General features: G+C 40.6%; 1 protein-coding gene across 3 annotated transcripts in view; it reads left to right on the top strand.

Annotated features, from left to right (window-relative positions):
- The window catches only part of NFKB1 (nuclear factor kappa B subunit 1), a 120,070-nt gene that overhangs the window by 58,930 nt on the left and 45,424 nt on the right, over window positions 1-15,716 (top strand). For all 3 annotated transcript variants that reach the window (XM_044224395.1, XM_044224394.1, XM_044224393.1), the window contains one exon: window positions 8,408-8,556. In XM_044224395.1, the coding sequence (XP_044080330.1) occupies window positions 8,408-8,556 (149 nt within the window). The remainder of the gene's footprint in view (window positions 1-8,407; window positions 8,557-15,716) is intronic.

Below are 15,716 nucleotides of genomic sequence, written 5' to 3'. Positions count from 1 at the left end.
GGTTCTAGAGCCCCTACCCAGACACCCTTCCACCAACTCAAGCTAATGTGCTCTGATGTAAAATAATCATATTCTAATTTAAATAGCCTATTGAGAGGTTATACCGGAATCTAGCCATGGTTGGTTGGTTTTTGTTTTTGTTTTTTTTTTTTTGAAAAGATAAAATAAGAGAAAGAATATAGTTACCTTATTTCCACTTCCTACTTAACACAGCTCTTTATATTTTAATAAATTGCCTTCCATGGATAACATTTTATACCTTAATTACTTAATCGTATATTCACTAAAGATTCAATTATCAAATACCCACACTATGACAAACATTACTGCAGGCACTGGGGATTAGCAGGAAACAAATCAGTATCCCTTCTCTGATAAAGCCTCTATTCTAGTCTAGAAGATAGCCAATAATCAATACAAGTAAAATGTGTTGTAAATTATGTAGTAATTAGTAGAAAGGAAAATAAAGCAGGAGAAAGGAACAAGGAATGCAGGGATTGGAGTGGTCAAGTTTCAATAGGGGTGGGGTGAGTTGTGAACCGCTCCCCCCCCCCCAAGAGAATGGCATTCTGCAAAGCCGTCAGAAGGAAGGCAAGAGAACATGCAGGTATCCGGAGAAGAGTGTTCCAGGCAGAGGACACAACCCGTGCAGAAGCTCTCAGAAGCTCTCTTGAGTTGAGCGGGCCAGGTCAAGAACAGCAGGCAGGCTGATGTGACTGTCCTGCTGGGAGCAGTAAGAAACAAAGATGAAGGAGGAAATGGGGGTGGGGTATCTGATTGCCAGGGACTGTTAAAATGGAAAGGCATTGGAGGGTTTGGAGTTGTTTTTCTTTAACTTCTTATCATGGAGAATCTTAATCATATATACTTAGAACAATATAATGAGTCCCCTTGTATTAATCATTCAGCTTCAACAGCTTTCACTTTGGGAGAACTTTGAGCAGAGGAGTGACAAGACTTGGCATGACCTGACTTGAGCAAGATCATTCAGGAGAAAGGGCGGTGCGGAAGTGGGGCAGGCACAGCAAACAGTGCGGAGACAGGTCACCGTGGCCTTAGACCAGGGAGCAGCAGCGGCAGTGGGGAGAAGTGGTTGGAGTCGGGATATTTTTGAAGGACTGCCTGGATGTTATAATTGTATACGTGGTGAAAAAAGAGAATTTGAAAATACACATAGTATGGTAAGGATGGTGAGAGATGTACCTGAATCCCACTACTCTAGACTAAACCCCAATTCTGAAAAATTGGCTTATAAGTGAACATTTGTAACATGATTGATCTGTAATTAGACATTGTGTACTCCTCCTCTATTCTTCTGCAAGCATGGATGATTGGGCCATATAAAGGGTAAGGATTTATTTGTAATTTACTGATGAGGTGATGACACCTGTTGAGGTACAAGTGCCAACAATTTTTTTTTTAAGATTTTATTTATTTATTTGACAGAGAGAGAGAGATCATAAGTAGGCAGAGAGGCAGGCAGAGAGAGGGGGGGAAGCAGAGCAGAGAGCCTCCCAGCTGAGCAGAGAGCCTGATCCCAGGACCCTGAGGTAGGCAGAGAGGCACGCAGGAGGTGGAGGGGGGGAGCAGGCTCTCTGCGAGCAGAAAGCCCAAAGCGGGGCTCGATCCCAGGACCCTGAGATCATGACCCTAGCTGAAGGCAGAGGCTTAACCCACTGAGCCACCCAGGCTCCCCAAATGCCAACAATTCTTGAAGCTAAGGAAATTGTGTTACTTATTTTCTGCAAGAATCATGATTTATAAACAGCTATATTAATATAATAAAACTGAAAATTTAAATAGAAAAGACAAAAAAGAAACCTTAGGTCAAAGTATGACAGATGACTCCAAGTTTGAAAGCAGAGTTATAGTAGACCAGAATTTTATTCCTCTCTCTGCGTAGTCAATAACATAGTCCTAGCACATTTTGTTGTATTGAGTTTGCCTTTCTTATCCCAGCCTGACATTTGAGTCATATGTGTTGTTGGTCAGACAAGTAGGACTGTAAACAAGGTAAAGGAATGTGACTGACTCAGTGCACAGCCAGGTGCCCCACTGGAAAAACAACCATGTCATCAACAGTGAATGGGTCAAAGAGGATATTTTCACATCATCCCACCTTACTAAGAACACCTCCCTTACTTACATTCAGAAGACATAGGATGAATTCTGAGGTCCTCCATGTCTTGGCTGTCTGACCTTGGGTTATGTCACTTGTTAGTCTGTCTGAACTTCTGTCTTCTACAAAATGGGGATGATCGTGTCCTCTCTGTCTACCCAAAAGGGTCGGTGAGAGGCCCAGGAAGAACTGGGACGCGTATAAAATAAAAGAGAGGAAAGAAACCAGTGCCTCCTGGAACTGGCTATATGTCTGGCACTGTGTTGTCCTTCAACAGCCATCTGAGGTTGCATTACTGCCCGTTTTGTAGCTGTGGAGCGTGAGGCTCAGAGAGGTTACCTAACTTATACAAAGTCACCGGAGCTAGAAGAAGAAAGAGTTGGCATTTGATCCCAGACGGGATCAACTTTAAATCCTGTACCTTTAAAGGAAAGAACCAATTTTACTGAGCATCTTCCCACTCCATGCCAGAAACCATGTTAGACATGGTTCTGTCCTCTCTCATTTAATAAAGGCTGTTCTGTACTTCCTGGGTGCTCAACAAAGAATAAAGAACAGGAAAATCTATCTATCATCACCGAGAGAGGATACATAATGAAAACTATTATTTTCCTTCTTTTTCCCATTCTCCTCCTCTTCCTTCTCTTTCTTCTTTGACCCCTGCCTGTGCCTCCTCCTCCCTTTCTTCTTTGTTTTATAATCTGACATGCCACCTAACTGAGAGGAATCGATGCGTAGCTAATGGTGTCTGTGGCATGTTTTCTTTTTTTTTTTTTTTAATGAAGGAGCCTTGCAAGAGGACAGGTGCACTTCTGCCACCTCACTGCTAACTCTGAGACTTTCTCACAACACACAGCAGCAAAACCAAGCAAACAGGTTATTCAGGAGTCACTGTCACGTCCCCGCAAAGGACAGCTGCACAACACCAGGCAGACAGGGTATTTACAGAAGAAAAAGTCATTGAGCCAGCGGTTGGCAGTGTAATGGAAAATGAGAATGGGCTTTGGAGTTGGACGGACCCAGGTTTGCAGGGCTGCCCAACACTCTAGTGACAGGAACATGGTTTGCTTCATCTTCGTGTTCCTCTGTTCCCTCAGCTGTAGAATGGAGTACCCGTACTGACCCCACAGAGCTGACATGAAAACTTGCTGAGTTAACACGTTCCCTTGCATTCCCTACGAACAGTAGGTTACCAGGTATAGATGTATGTGCTCTGGGGGGTTAACAAGCAAGAGAGCTAAGCCAATAACCCTTGAGCTGCAAATTGGTTTTACCATCATCTCATTGCAAAAAGTTGCATTTGCTTTTCCTGCCTCACTCTAATCACATCCCACCTCCACCCCCCTGCCAAAGGGGACAGTCGTGGAGTTTTGTGGGCCAAAGTGGTGAGGAAAGTGCCATGGAAGATGCATATTTAGGTCTTACCTTTGAAGAATGAGTGGTTCTAGATAGAGAAGAGACGGGAGGGATCCTGCTGGGGAGATTGGAACCACGTGCAGGAAACCCTGAGAATGGTGATGAGTATGGCCAGGGAGATAGTGAGGAAAACTCTCACCACAGGCCCCTTGTACATCTGTTCTCAACCCCCTATCTCTTGCCCACCCCTTCCCTTGTTCTACTCCTGTCTCTCGTTGCTCCCTCAGGAACCTTTCTCTGACATCCTGACGAGGTCAGCTCCTAGTATGTGTGTCTTTTGTAAGAGCTTCACAGTTAGGCGTTTATATTTCTCTGTGAGTTTCTCTGAGTACTATGAGCCCCACTGTTTTATTCCCATCAAAACAGAGGTTATGTCTGTTTTGCACTCACATTGTTTCCCTTCAGTCCCCGGCCTGCTGCAGCGCATGAACCATAGAAGGAGCCTAAGAAATACTCACTGAATAAATGGATATGGTTGGGTTTGTGGTGAAGTAGTAGTCTGGAGAGGAGAAAGGTTTATATTTGAGATTATGAATCCCATTAAGTGTCAGCGCTGTATTCCCTCATTTAATCCTCAAAAACAGTTTGTGGAATTGAGTGTGTTTCATTTCATTTTAAAGATGGAGAAATTGATGTCCAGAGATGTTAACCATCTTTTCTTATGGACCCAGCTATAGAGTAAGTGGTAACAGAGGGATTTGAGCTTGGCACCTTAAGCTCAGAGCTCTCAGATGAATCATACTGCTCTGCTGTTTTAGCAGAAGAGGGACCAAGTTAGGTACACAGGTAAAGTTAGGACAGATTTCTGTTTGAAAATGATGGATTTTTTTTCTTCCTCCTCCTCCTCAATTATCGTCATCATGGTTATCACTTCATGAGAAAGACTAAGCAGAAAAGAATTCCTTCAGGGCGCCTTGGTGGCTCAATGGGTTAAGACTCTGCCTTTGGCTCAGGTCATGGTCCTAGGGTTCTGGGATCGAGCCCCGCATCGGGCTCTCTGCTCAGTGGGGAGCCTGCTTCTCCCTCTCTCTGCCTGCCTCTCTGCCTACTTGTGAACTCTGTCTGTCAAATAAATAAATAAAATCTTAAAAAAAAAAAAAAGAAAGAAAGAAAGAAAGAAAAGAACTCCTTCATGTGTCACGTTTTACATTCACGTTGACTCTTCTGCCAAAGTGATTGGGTCAAATTTCCTCAGTAAGTATACGGGACATTTCAAATTCTGATCCCCAGAACATTTTAGACTACTTTTCTTAGTCACCTTTTAAGAACCAGTATGAACTTTGCCAGAGCATGACAGAATAACTTTGAATAAAAGGAGGTGATTTGACTAAGTTTGGTATTATATACGACACTAGGTTTCTGTTTTTTACTCAAAAAGTAGATCTAGCCTGTGGTCATCAGGACTGTTGCATCATAAAGCTCCCAGAAGAAAGGTTTAATTTCATCAAGGAAGCTGAGAAATCCTGAGCACCTCCAAGAATAATAGTTGTTACTATAATAACACAGTTTATTACTAGAAAATTAACAAAGCCCAATAAAATATGGCACTCTGGGGAAAAAACACAAAAACAAAAACTTAACCCTAGGAATAAAAGTGGCTTGAATTGGTCATTTATTCCAGCCCCTGCCTTTAGACAGGATTTTTAAAAAATCACCTCAGTGCAATTTTAAGTCTCTAGATAGGGGAGTGCATTACAGTAATCAGTAAGATGATAGTTAACACTGTATATTGCTCTTATTTACTGGGCAGCATTATAAAAACTTTAACGTATTTGATTCTTGTAACAAACCTGGGAGGCCCTATTTTTATCCCTATTGTATAGATGAGGAACTGAACACTGCCCAAGGGCACACAGCTAGTAAATGGTGGAACTGTCTTCACACCTAGCTAGTCTGCCCCTGCACTAGGTGCTCTTACAGTGTCCCTTGGTGGCTGCTTACTCACATTTTCACCTTTGTCTCCCTGGCTTTCACTGAAAGCTTAACTTGCATTTAAGCCCTGAGCATTTAAGAGCCGGCTATATGTTCAGATTCTTTCAAAAATAACCCAGCCTTCCTGGCAGATGCAGTTGCTTTCTGTAAACTTCATTTTCAAGGGAACTACACTATTCAAAGAAGTAGGGAGGCTGAATAAAAATAACCAAATTCTCTGTAGAACATATGGATTTCTGGATCAGTGGCAAATAGCTCTCAGTCATGGCGGCATTCTCTGAAGTATGCCCTCCCCTAGGTTAGAATTCCATTGTCTTCATTGGCCGTACAACCTGAAAATAGTATCGTTTTGTTTTTTTTTTTTTCTGTCCCCACACTTCAGCTTTCTTCTTTCAGTCAGTATTTTGGAAAGTCCACAAAACCCAGGGGCCTCCCTGTCGTTGCCCTGTGGTTGGTGTAAAAACCAGATGATGCCATGCTGACCTAAAGTCTTTTAAATGGATCAAACTGCACATTAGTCACTGGCAAAGTTTTCAGGTCCTTTTACCTCCGAGACTACTCATTTCCTCATTCTTGCCACCCTTCAGTCATGAAGTAATAGCAAGAAAAAGATGTGAGTGCTTTTTGAGGATGCCTCCCAGTCTATCCTTCAGTTCTAGCAACTGATTCTTTCATAGTGGTGACATTGAAGAGCCCCGATATCCAAAGGGATTGGGCTCTAATCACTAGATTCCTTCTGATGTTCTGCTTAAGTGGAGGGCCTCCCTGATTTCACCCAAGTGAAGCATTTCATCATGCCTTACATGGTTGCATTCCAGTGCTCCGAGCACTTAGGAGTGAAATTACATGTCTATTTAGTGCTTTTTACTGCCAAAGAAGTCCCTGTAGAATATGTCATCATAACAAAGGCTGATTTCACGTGTTGACACCAAGGCCCAGAACTGCATCAGCAATCCAGGGACTCTGCGGGGACAACAACCAATTTTGGAGCAAACCCAGAACTTTTCATTCCCTGTCCTGCCCTGAAGGGCAAAGGCTTTCTTCTGCCTGTTTTAAAAGGGAAAGCACTAATCATAATTATTTTTATAGCCAGGAGGCTTTTTTAAGCGCTATACCTGTTCTAGAGATGATTTGTGCTTTGAGGTGTCGGTCAACACTGATTTAATCCTCAGCGTTCTGTGCGATGCGCTTGCTCTGCAGGGATGGGATGCGCTTGCTCTGCAGGGATGGAAAGGCCTTCTCTTTGGGAAGGAGAATTAGAAGGTTTGAAAGCAACTTTGGCAGCAGCTCTGCACCAGAGTTCAGGCAAAGATGCGCTAGTGTTTCCAGGGGAGCTATACTGTTGATGAGAGAGGATTCTGTCTTTGCTTAGGGTGGGAAATGTCTCTCCCCAGAACGCTCTGCCAGACAATCCCAGCTCTGATCAACTTCTCCTCAACTCTTGCAGTGAGAGATTGGATTGGAGAAAAAATCCATACTGAAAAAATCCTCACAAAACCCTGCCTCAATGGAATATGAATCCATTTGATGATACTTAGAGGGGAAGCAGACTGATTGAAGGGAATTCTGTCTTTTTCCAAGAAATTTTATTGGCGAGTGTAGATTCTTCCTCAAGTTAATGTCAGAAAGACTTCCATCAAGGATTCGTTACTAGATGAGATACCTGTCTACTTTCTTTTCCTTCTGAGCTAGGGACTGCTTGTGCAGATCAAAATATTTCTAATGACTGTATAATTAGGAGATCCTGAATTTAATTCACTCACTTCCTCAAAAAGAGACAAGAAGATCTAAGGAAATAGGATGGCCACCTCTTTCCAGTGCTAGCCCTGAAAGCCATGGAAACCCCCTCAGTCCCAGGCAAGCCAGGATGGCTGATTACCCTTTAAGGAAATATAGAGCATTTTCAATAGTTTGGCTGAATTTATCATAGAATTCTGACTTACAGGATTCAGGAAAGTAAAAATAATGCCATTGGTCTTTTCTGTTAGTACAAGTTTAGTATTATTATAGTATTTAGTATTATATTATTCTCAAGGGAGGAATCTGTGGTCTGCTGTAGGAGGCTGGGGGACCAACTAGAGGAGAAAAGGGGTCCAGGCTGTCTTCGCTTTAAAATGCCATTATCTCCATGCTACTTCCTTTTTAGGGCTCCTATCAACATTTTAAAGATTTAACAGTTAAAAAGATAAATTACGTTAAACAGAAAAAATCCAGTTTTACAAAACAAGAGCTAAACAGGTGTCAGATCTAAGGATTTGCCTATAGGGAGTGCACTTACTTGAAACTTATTGTGACCTGGACATGTGTAACTCACTTACCAGAGCTCATAGCAGAGGGTGCTCTTGAAGGCTGCAGTGTCCTGACACATCACCACAGACCAAGTCCATGGGCTTGGGTATCCATGGCCAACCTTCAGAGCCAGGTCCCTGGCAAGATTCTGTGTCCTGCCTAATCTCATGGCAGAGACTTGGGGTTACACTGCTTCTGCTCCTCTCTCTCTTTCCCTTGATGTCCATCAGTCCGTCAACCCCACTTCCCTTCTTGTGGCTCTTCCACCCAGCGTTCATTCATGACCGAAAATTGTGACGAGGGTACGGATGAAAACGTGTTCTCAGCTAGCTGGAAGGGGGCTGCTTCATGGCTACACAGCATCCTCTGAGATGTGCCGTTCCAACTTGAACAATACGTACAACATTATAAGTGGCCTGCTTCCTGGAATATATCCTCCCTACACAAAACAACCAGCATTAGCATTTTACTTTATTTCCATCCTGTCATTTGTTCATCACATATTTTTTTTTAAATGGAACTGTGATCATATATGTACAGGTATTCCAAATTTCGTATCATACTTTTTACAACTACTGGTTTGTCATAGACGTTTTCCCATGTCGCTGTGTAGTCAGATGTACTAACTCTCTAAATGTGCTTCTTACATAGATCTGCAACTATGTGGGACCTGCAAAGGTTATTGTTCAGTTGGTCACAAATGGGAAAAACATCCACCTGCACGCACACAGCCTGGTGGGAAAACACTGTGAGGATGGGATCTGCACTGTAACTGCCGGACCCAAGGACATGGTGGTCGGGTAAGTGAGGGCATATGACACTGTGAAAGGCAGGAGCGGAGGCAACATGGCACCCGGGGACTTGGACTGAAGGTATCCTTTTCATTCGGAACCTTCCCAAGACTCTCAAAGATGGTTTTATACTCTTGATGATACTTTTAATGAATTATTGAGTCTGGATTTATTGGATGAACATTTTGAGCATGAAAAAGATAGATAAATATTGTTTCAGTTCTCTGCTATTTAGAAAGTGTGCACGGATAAGAAGCCCAGGAATGCAAATTAGTTTTGGCATTCATCAGACTTGAAATTTAAATATAAAGGGATGTATTCATGTAAGAGTTAGACAGACAGAACAATTTTAAATGAATGAGTTATTATAAAAGATGTTCAGCCCAAAAGGAGTAAGAAAGTTTAATTTTATTTGATTCTTAAGAATATCTTTCTAGGGTTTCCTAATACTGGTTTAAACAGTTAATGATAAAATCCCAGTTAATCTGGACTATGCACTCAAAAGAGAGGAATTGTTTAAATCAACTGTAATTAAGTTGATGGTAGCATTTCAGGCTTTGAATTCTGATCAGGTCTTAAGTTGGTTGATATTGGGGAGGTTGAACTTTCATGTTCCTAGGTATTTCTTTGTTTGTGAAAATATTCAAGTGTGAAAAACCTAGAGAGAGAGCTTTCTTTTAAGTCACTAAAATCTGATTCCTTTGATGTTAGAAAAAAAAGCCTCTCAATTGGAGGAAGAAGCTTAAATTGATTTTAAAAATTCAGTTGTGCTTTATATGAACTTGTTTCAACATTCTCTTAAACGACTGGCCTGTTTCCTGTTGAATGTCACAGTGTTGGAATACTCTTACGGTTCCTGACTGACCTGTGAGAGCTTTGAGATGCAGGGTAATTGCCAGAGTTTCAGACTAATTGATCACTTAGTGTTTCTGCGGATTTACCCCAGTAGGCTGCTGTCAGTTTGAAGTGTTAGTCCTGTTTAATCTGTGTGATAATCATATCCTTTAGAGGAAATTATAGGTGAAGTTCCTTACTAATAACATTTGTTACTATAAAACTGCCAGTATGTTGTCTATAATTTGGTGTTTCTGTGGCTTAGCTTAGTAATCTTCTAGGATTTTAGAAGGAACTAATGGTTATTTGGTTTGAAACCTACAGCAGGAATAGAAGTAAGTTCCCTGTTTCTGAGGAAAGAAAGGAAATCCTTGACTCTCTTGCAGGGGGTTTCTGTCGCTGGGAGAACTCATTCACTCAGCAAACATTCTGAGCACCTACACTCCCAAGTTTGATCATTAAGATGTCTCCTCATAGCGCTGTGGGATTTTTGTGACCCTATACAACTTCACCAAGAAATTCAGTCAAGAGGATGCCACATGATAGTTACAACAGACTAAGTAGACTTTCTTGTTAAGCGTGTTCTGTGAGGGGCGCCTGGATAGCTCAGTGGGTTAAAGCCTCTGCCTTCAGCCCAGGTCATGATCCCAGGGTCCTGGGATTGAGCCCCGGGATCAAGCCCCAGGATCAAGCCTGCATCGGGCTCTCTGCTCCCTGCTGCCTCTGCTCTCAGCCTGCTTCTCTGCCTACTTGTGATCTCTGTTGGTCAAGTAAATAAATAAAATCTTTAAAAAAAAAAAAAAAAAGAGTGTTCTATGAAACACTGGTACTCCCTTTACAATTGATTTTTAATTGAGAAACTTTTGCCTACAGTCTTTTCTAAAATATAATATTTCCTTCATGATTTGTCTCTCTTATTTATTTAAATTTTTTTTTTAAGTTTCCAATGTCAGAACCTGTTGTATTTTAGTAGAGAAGATGCTAGTAGTCTGGAAACCAGAATTCTCTTCATTTCTGTCACTCTCAGCAGTAGGGTTAGGGGGTAATCTGTATGACTTCTTGAGCCCTTTAAATCCTTCCCTTATAAAATATGAGTGTTGGGCTACAGAATTTATCTCCAGGCCCTTTACCTCTCAAAACTTCTAGACTGAGCTAACATTAGCTAATATTATGAAACAACATGAGCTGACTTGCAACATGTATTTATGGAATGCCATCGATTACTGTTATTCAGTTCTAACTTGTAGGTAAGAATATGACCTAGAGAAATTTAGGAAGATAGCCAGAGTGACTCCGCAGACTTGTCAATACTAGAAATGGAACCAGGAAATCTCTCCAATAATACTGCTTAGGCTAAGAGTATATATTCATGAGTAGGGCACCAATCCAACATATCAAAAAGAATATGTAAAAAATAACTCAGGGGAGATAAATGACTTTTAAGTTATCAAAGCCAGAAGGGAGATTGGGGGAGGGTGAAATAGATAAAGGGGATGGAGAGTACAGGTATCTTGATGAGCACTGAGTAATATGTGGAACTGTTGCTTCACTATATTGTACACCTGAAACTAACATAACACTGTATGTGAACTACACCGGAATTAAAATTTTTAAAAAACAAAAGCAAATTAAAACAAATAAATTATCAAAGCCAAAGACATGTTTATCTTTGGGGTTCTTTTAGTTTCTATATTCAAAGACATTTTGTTATCTAGATTAAAATATTCATGTTTTAGATAACTTGAGTCACAACTGTAGGCTTGAGTGCTAACATTTTGCCTTTAAAAATTTCTTTTTATTTAGCTTTAGTTTTTTCACATTTTATTTCTTACTCATTTGTTTAGTTAGCTTTTAGTGCCTGTCCTCATAAAAATAATTTTAGTTCGGTTTTTTATTTTTGGCCTTGAATATCAACAGTTAGTTTCAACAACATTTTAGTTCTCCGAATTTTCAATCAATGGAAACTATCTGTTACCTGACTTTGCTTTAAGTCGCCTTCCTCACCAGTGATCACCACACCCTCTGTTTCCTGGCAGCCCTGCTTTAGAGAGATTTGAAGGCTTTTTTTTTAAAACTACTATTTACCACATGTACCAATTGGTAAGCACTAGTAGTGGTTATATAAGTACAAAAGAGAAGCAAGGTCTCCCTCAATGAGCTAGTGCAAACCTATTAAAGTGGTGGTTTTGTAGGTCTAAAAACAATTGATTATTGGCAGTTTTATAATGTTAACTCCAAATACACAGAGAAGATGCTGGTTGGAGAAAATGAACAAAGTATGGACTGAGATTGGAAGTGTCCAACTTCAAAATTAGGGTGTAGATTGGGAGTCAGGATGCTTTTGAATCTTGTGTCAGCTATAAAGTCAATGTTTGTGTCCTGAGAGGAAGAAACGCCAGGTAGAGGGGTCCCATTAAAATCCCAAACTAGGGGCGCCTGGGTGGCTCAGTGGGTTAAAGCCTCTGCCTTCGGCTCAGGTCATGATCCCAGGGTCCTGGGATAGAGCCCCACATCGGACTCTCTGCTCAGCAGGGAGCCTGCTTCCTCCCTCTCTCTGTCTCTGCCTGCCTCTCTGCCTACTTGTGATCTCTGTCTGTCAAATAAAATCTTTTTAAAATTAATTAATTAATTAATTAAAATCCCAAACTAATGACATGGGGGTTTGAACCTACCCAGAGGGCAGCAGTAGTTCCCAGATGATAACGATGATGATGACGATGATGATGATGATGGAAACATCTGGAACAGTGTAGAGGATTTCAAACCTGCCAGCTAATTAAAGTCACCTTTGGTCACTTTATAAAAATACTGAGGCAGGCTCTCCTCTCAGAGGTTCTGATCTCATTGGTCTTGCAGAGCATAGAGCAGTGGTTCTCAAACTTTAGGTGCTTTGGGATCTCCTAGAGGATTTGCTGAGTCCCACCCTCAGAGTTTCTGATTCCGTAGGTTTGGGATAGGGTTTCAAAATTTGCATTTTAATAAGTTCTCGGGAATCACTGATGCTCCTGGTGTAGAGACTACACTTTGCAAACTACTGTAGAGACTATGGCACTTTGAATAAGACACAAGATTTTAGACCCAGCCCTCTTTCATTGGCTGTGATAGCCATCTTCTAAAAAAACCTCTGTCAAGTTTTACTGAAGCAAAGTATAATTTAAATACTGTAATATTTAGCCTTTAAAGTGTATAGTCTTACGAATTTTGGCAAATACGGAAGTAAGAACCACAATTAAGGTATAGAATGGTTCCATTGTCCCCCAAATCCTTTGTGCCTCTACCTCCCACTCCAGGCTCTGGCAACTCCTGATCGGTTTTCTATCCCTACAGTTCTGCCTTTTCCAGAATGACATAGAGGTGGAATCCGGCAATACGTATATAGCCTTTTTGAGTCTTGCTTCATTCACTTAGCGTAACGCATTTGCAATTCCTCCTGCTTCTTGTGTGTACCAGCAGCGTCCTCTTTTTCATTCCAAAGTGGTATCGCACCCCATTGATGTACATCACAGTTAGTTAGTCCGCCTGTTGAAGAACCTTTAGTTTCTTTCCCGTTTTGACAGAGCCACTTTTTGTGTGAACGTAAGTTTTCGTTTCTTTGGTCTTAGGTAAATACTGAAGAGTGGAATTGTAGGGATGGATCCTGAGGGTCAATTTGTTTTGATAAGAGATTGCCAAATTGTTTTCCAAAGTGGTCGTACCATCTTGCATTCCCATGTGTTAACATTTATGATCCTCGGGGCACCTGGGTGGCTCAGTGGGTTAAGCCTCTGCCTTCGGCTCAGGTCATGATCTCAGGGTCCTGGGATCGAGCCCCACATTGGGCTCCCTGCTCAGAGGGGAGCCTGCTTCCCACCCCCACCCACCTGCCTCTCTGCCTACTTGTGATCTCTCTCTCTGTGTCAAATAAATAAATAAAATCTTTAAAAACAAACAAAAAAAAAACCATTTATGATCCTCAGTTTTCTCGGTTGCACATGCCATTAGTAATAATGCCTGCTCTTATTTTCTTTTACATTTTACTCTAGAAATCTTCAAACATACTCAAAAGTAGAAGAAAACCACATGAGCCCTTACCGTACTCATCACCCAGCTTTGACAATTAATTTTAACATCTTGGTTTAAATATACCCCTGCCTAGATAGCTTTCATGTATTGATATCTGATCGAGTTCCATTCTATTAGGAGAATACTTGGTATGATTTCAGTCCTCTTATTAAATTTATTGAGATTTGTTTGACAGATTACAATATGGTATGCTTGGTAAATGTTCCTTGTGCACTTAAAAAGAATGCTTAGTCTAATTGAGTTGAATGCATATTCTATAAATGTCAATTAGGTCAAGTTGTTTGATAGTGTTGTTCAAGTCTTCTCTATCCTTACTGACTTTCTCCCTACTTGTTCTCTCAGTTGTTAAGAGAGAGGTGTTGAAATCTCTGATGATATTTATAGATATATCTATTTCTTCTTCCAGTTTATAAAATTTTGTTTCTTGTATTGTGTGAAGCTCTTTTTTTTTTTTTTTTAAGATTTTATTTATTTAGAGAGACAGAGAGAGAAGGAATACAAGCAGGGGGAGTAGGAGAGGGAGAAGCAGGCTTCCCTCTGAGCATGGAGCCTGATGCAGGCCTCGATCCCTCGATGTTGGGATCATGATCCGAGCCAAAAGCAGACGCTTAACAACTGAGCCACCCAGGTGACCCTCCTGAAGCTCTTTTATTAGATACATAAACATTCAGGATTCTTAAGTCTGCTTAATGAGCTGATCCTTTTATGGTTATGTGATGACCCTCTTTTATCCCTTGTACTAGTATTTTGCTCAAAAATCTACCTTGGCTGATACTAATATATAGCCATTTCACCTTTTAAAAAAAAAACAATTTTATTTATTTATGTAGGAAAGAGAAAGCACGGGGGTAGGGGGTGCCCACTAAGCAGGGAGCTCACCTTGGGGCTCCATCCCAGGACCCCAGGATCATGACCTGAGCCAAAGGTCGATGCTTATCCAACTGAGCCACCCAGGCACCCCTCAGCTTTCTGCTCATTAATGTTAGTGTGGAACATTTTTTGGCCCATCCTCTTAGTTTTAACCTATTTGTGTCTTTATATTCAGAGTTAATATGCACTGCATATAGTTAGGTCTTATTTTTTTTTCTAATTGACACCATCTGCCTCTTAATTGAGGTCTTTATATAATCTCTATTTAATCTGATTACTAATAGGGCTGTATTTCACTGTCCCATCTTGCTCTTTGTTTTCTGCTTATCACATCCCATTTTTGATCCTTCTTTCATCTTTTTTCTGTCTTCTTTTAGATTAATTATTTGCCATGATTTTATCTTCTATTTTGGTTTATAACCACTTTATAGTTTTTAGAAGTTGTTTTACAGCTTGCTATGTACTATACATCTTTAACTTATCGTAGTCTACCTTTAAGTAACGTTATACTTCTTCGTAGATGGTATATGAACAGTACTTCTATTTCTTGTCTCTCAGCCCATGGCTATTGTGTACTCTGTTTTACACCTACAAGATGTGGTAATTCCCACAATGTACTATTTTTTAAATTTTTGCTTTAAATTCTCAATTACCTTTTTTTTTTATTAATTTCATAGGTAGAATTTAGTGATTCATCTGTTGCATATAACACCCAGTGCTCATTACTTCAAGTGCCCTCCTTAATGCCCATCACCCAACTACCCCATCCCCCACCCAGCTTACCTCCAGCAACCCTCAGTTTGTTCTCTGTAGTTCCGCTCCTCTTATGGTTTGCCTCCTTCTCAATTTTCATCTTATTTTTTTCCTTCCCTTCCCCTATGTTCATCTATTTTGTTTCTTAAATTTCACCTATGGAGAAATCATATGGTATTTGTCTTTGACTAACTTATTTGACTTAGCATAATACGCTGTAGCTCTATCCACATTGTTGTAAATGGCAAGATTTCATTCTTTTTGATGGCTGAGTAATATTCCACTATATAAATATATGCTGCATCTTCTTTATCCATTCATCTGTCCATGGACATTTGGGCTCTTTCCATAGTTTGGTTATTGTGGACATTGCTGCTATAAACATCAGAGTGCACTATTTTTGTATCCTTCGGATAAATACCTAGTAGTACAGTTGCTGGGTCGTATGGTAGCTTTATTTTTAACTTTGTGAGGAAACTCCATACTGTTTTCCAGAATGGCTGAATGCTCAATTATATTTTAAAAGAAATTTTAAATAAGGAAAAAAAGTATTTATATTTAACTACATATTTATCATTTGTAGTGCTCTTCATTCTGTTTCATAGCTCTAGATTTCTGTCTGGTAGCATTTTCTTCTGCCTGAAGCCCTT

Source organism: Neovison vison, chromosome 11 (genome assembly GCF_020171115.1).
Source record: "Neovison vison isolate M4711 chromosome 11, ASM_NN_V1, whole genome shotgun sequence".
Classification (NCBI taxonomy): Eukaryota; Metazoa; Chordata; class Mammalia; order Carnivora; family Mustelidae; genus Neogale; species Neogale vison.
This window is presented reverse-complemented; position numbering and strand designations above follow the sequence as displayed.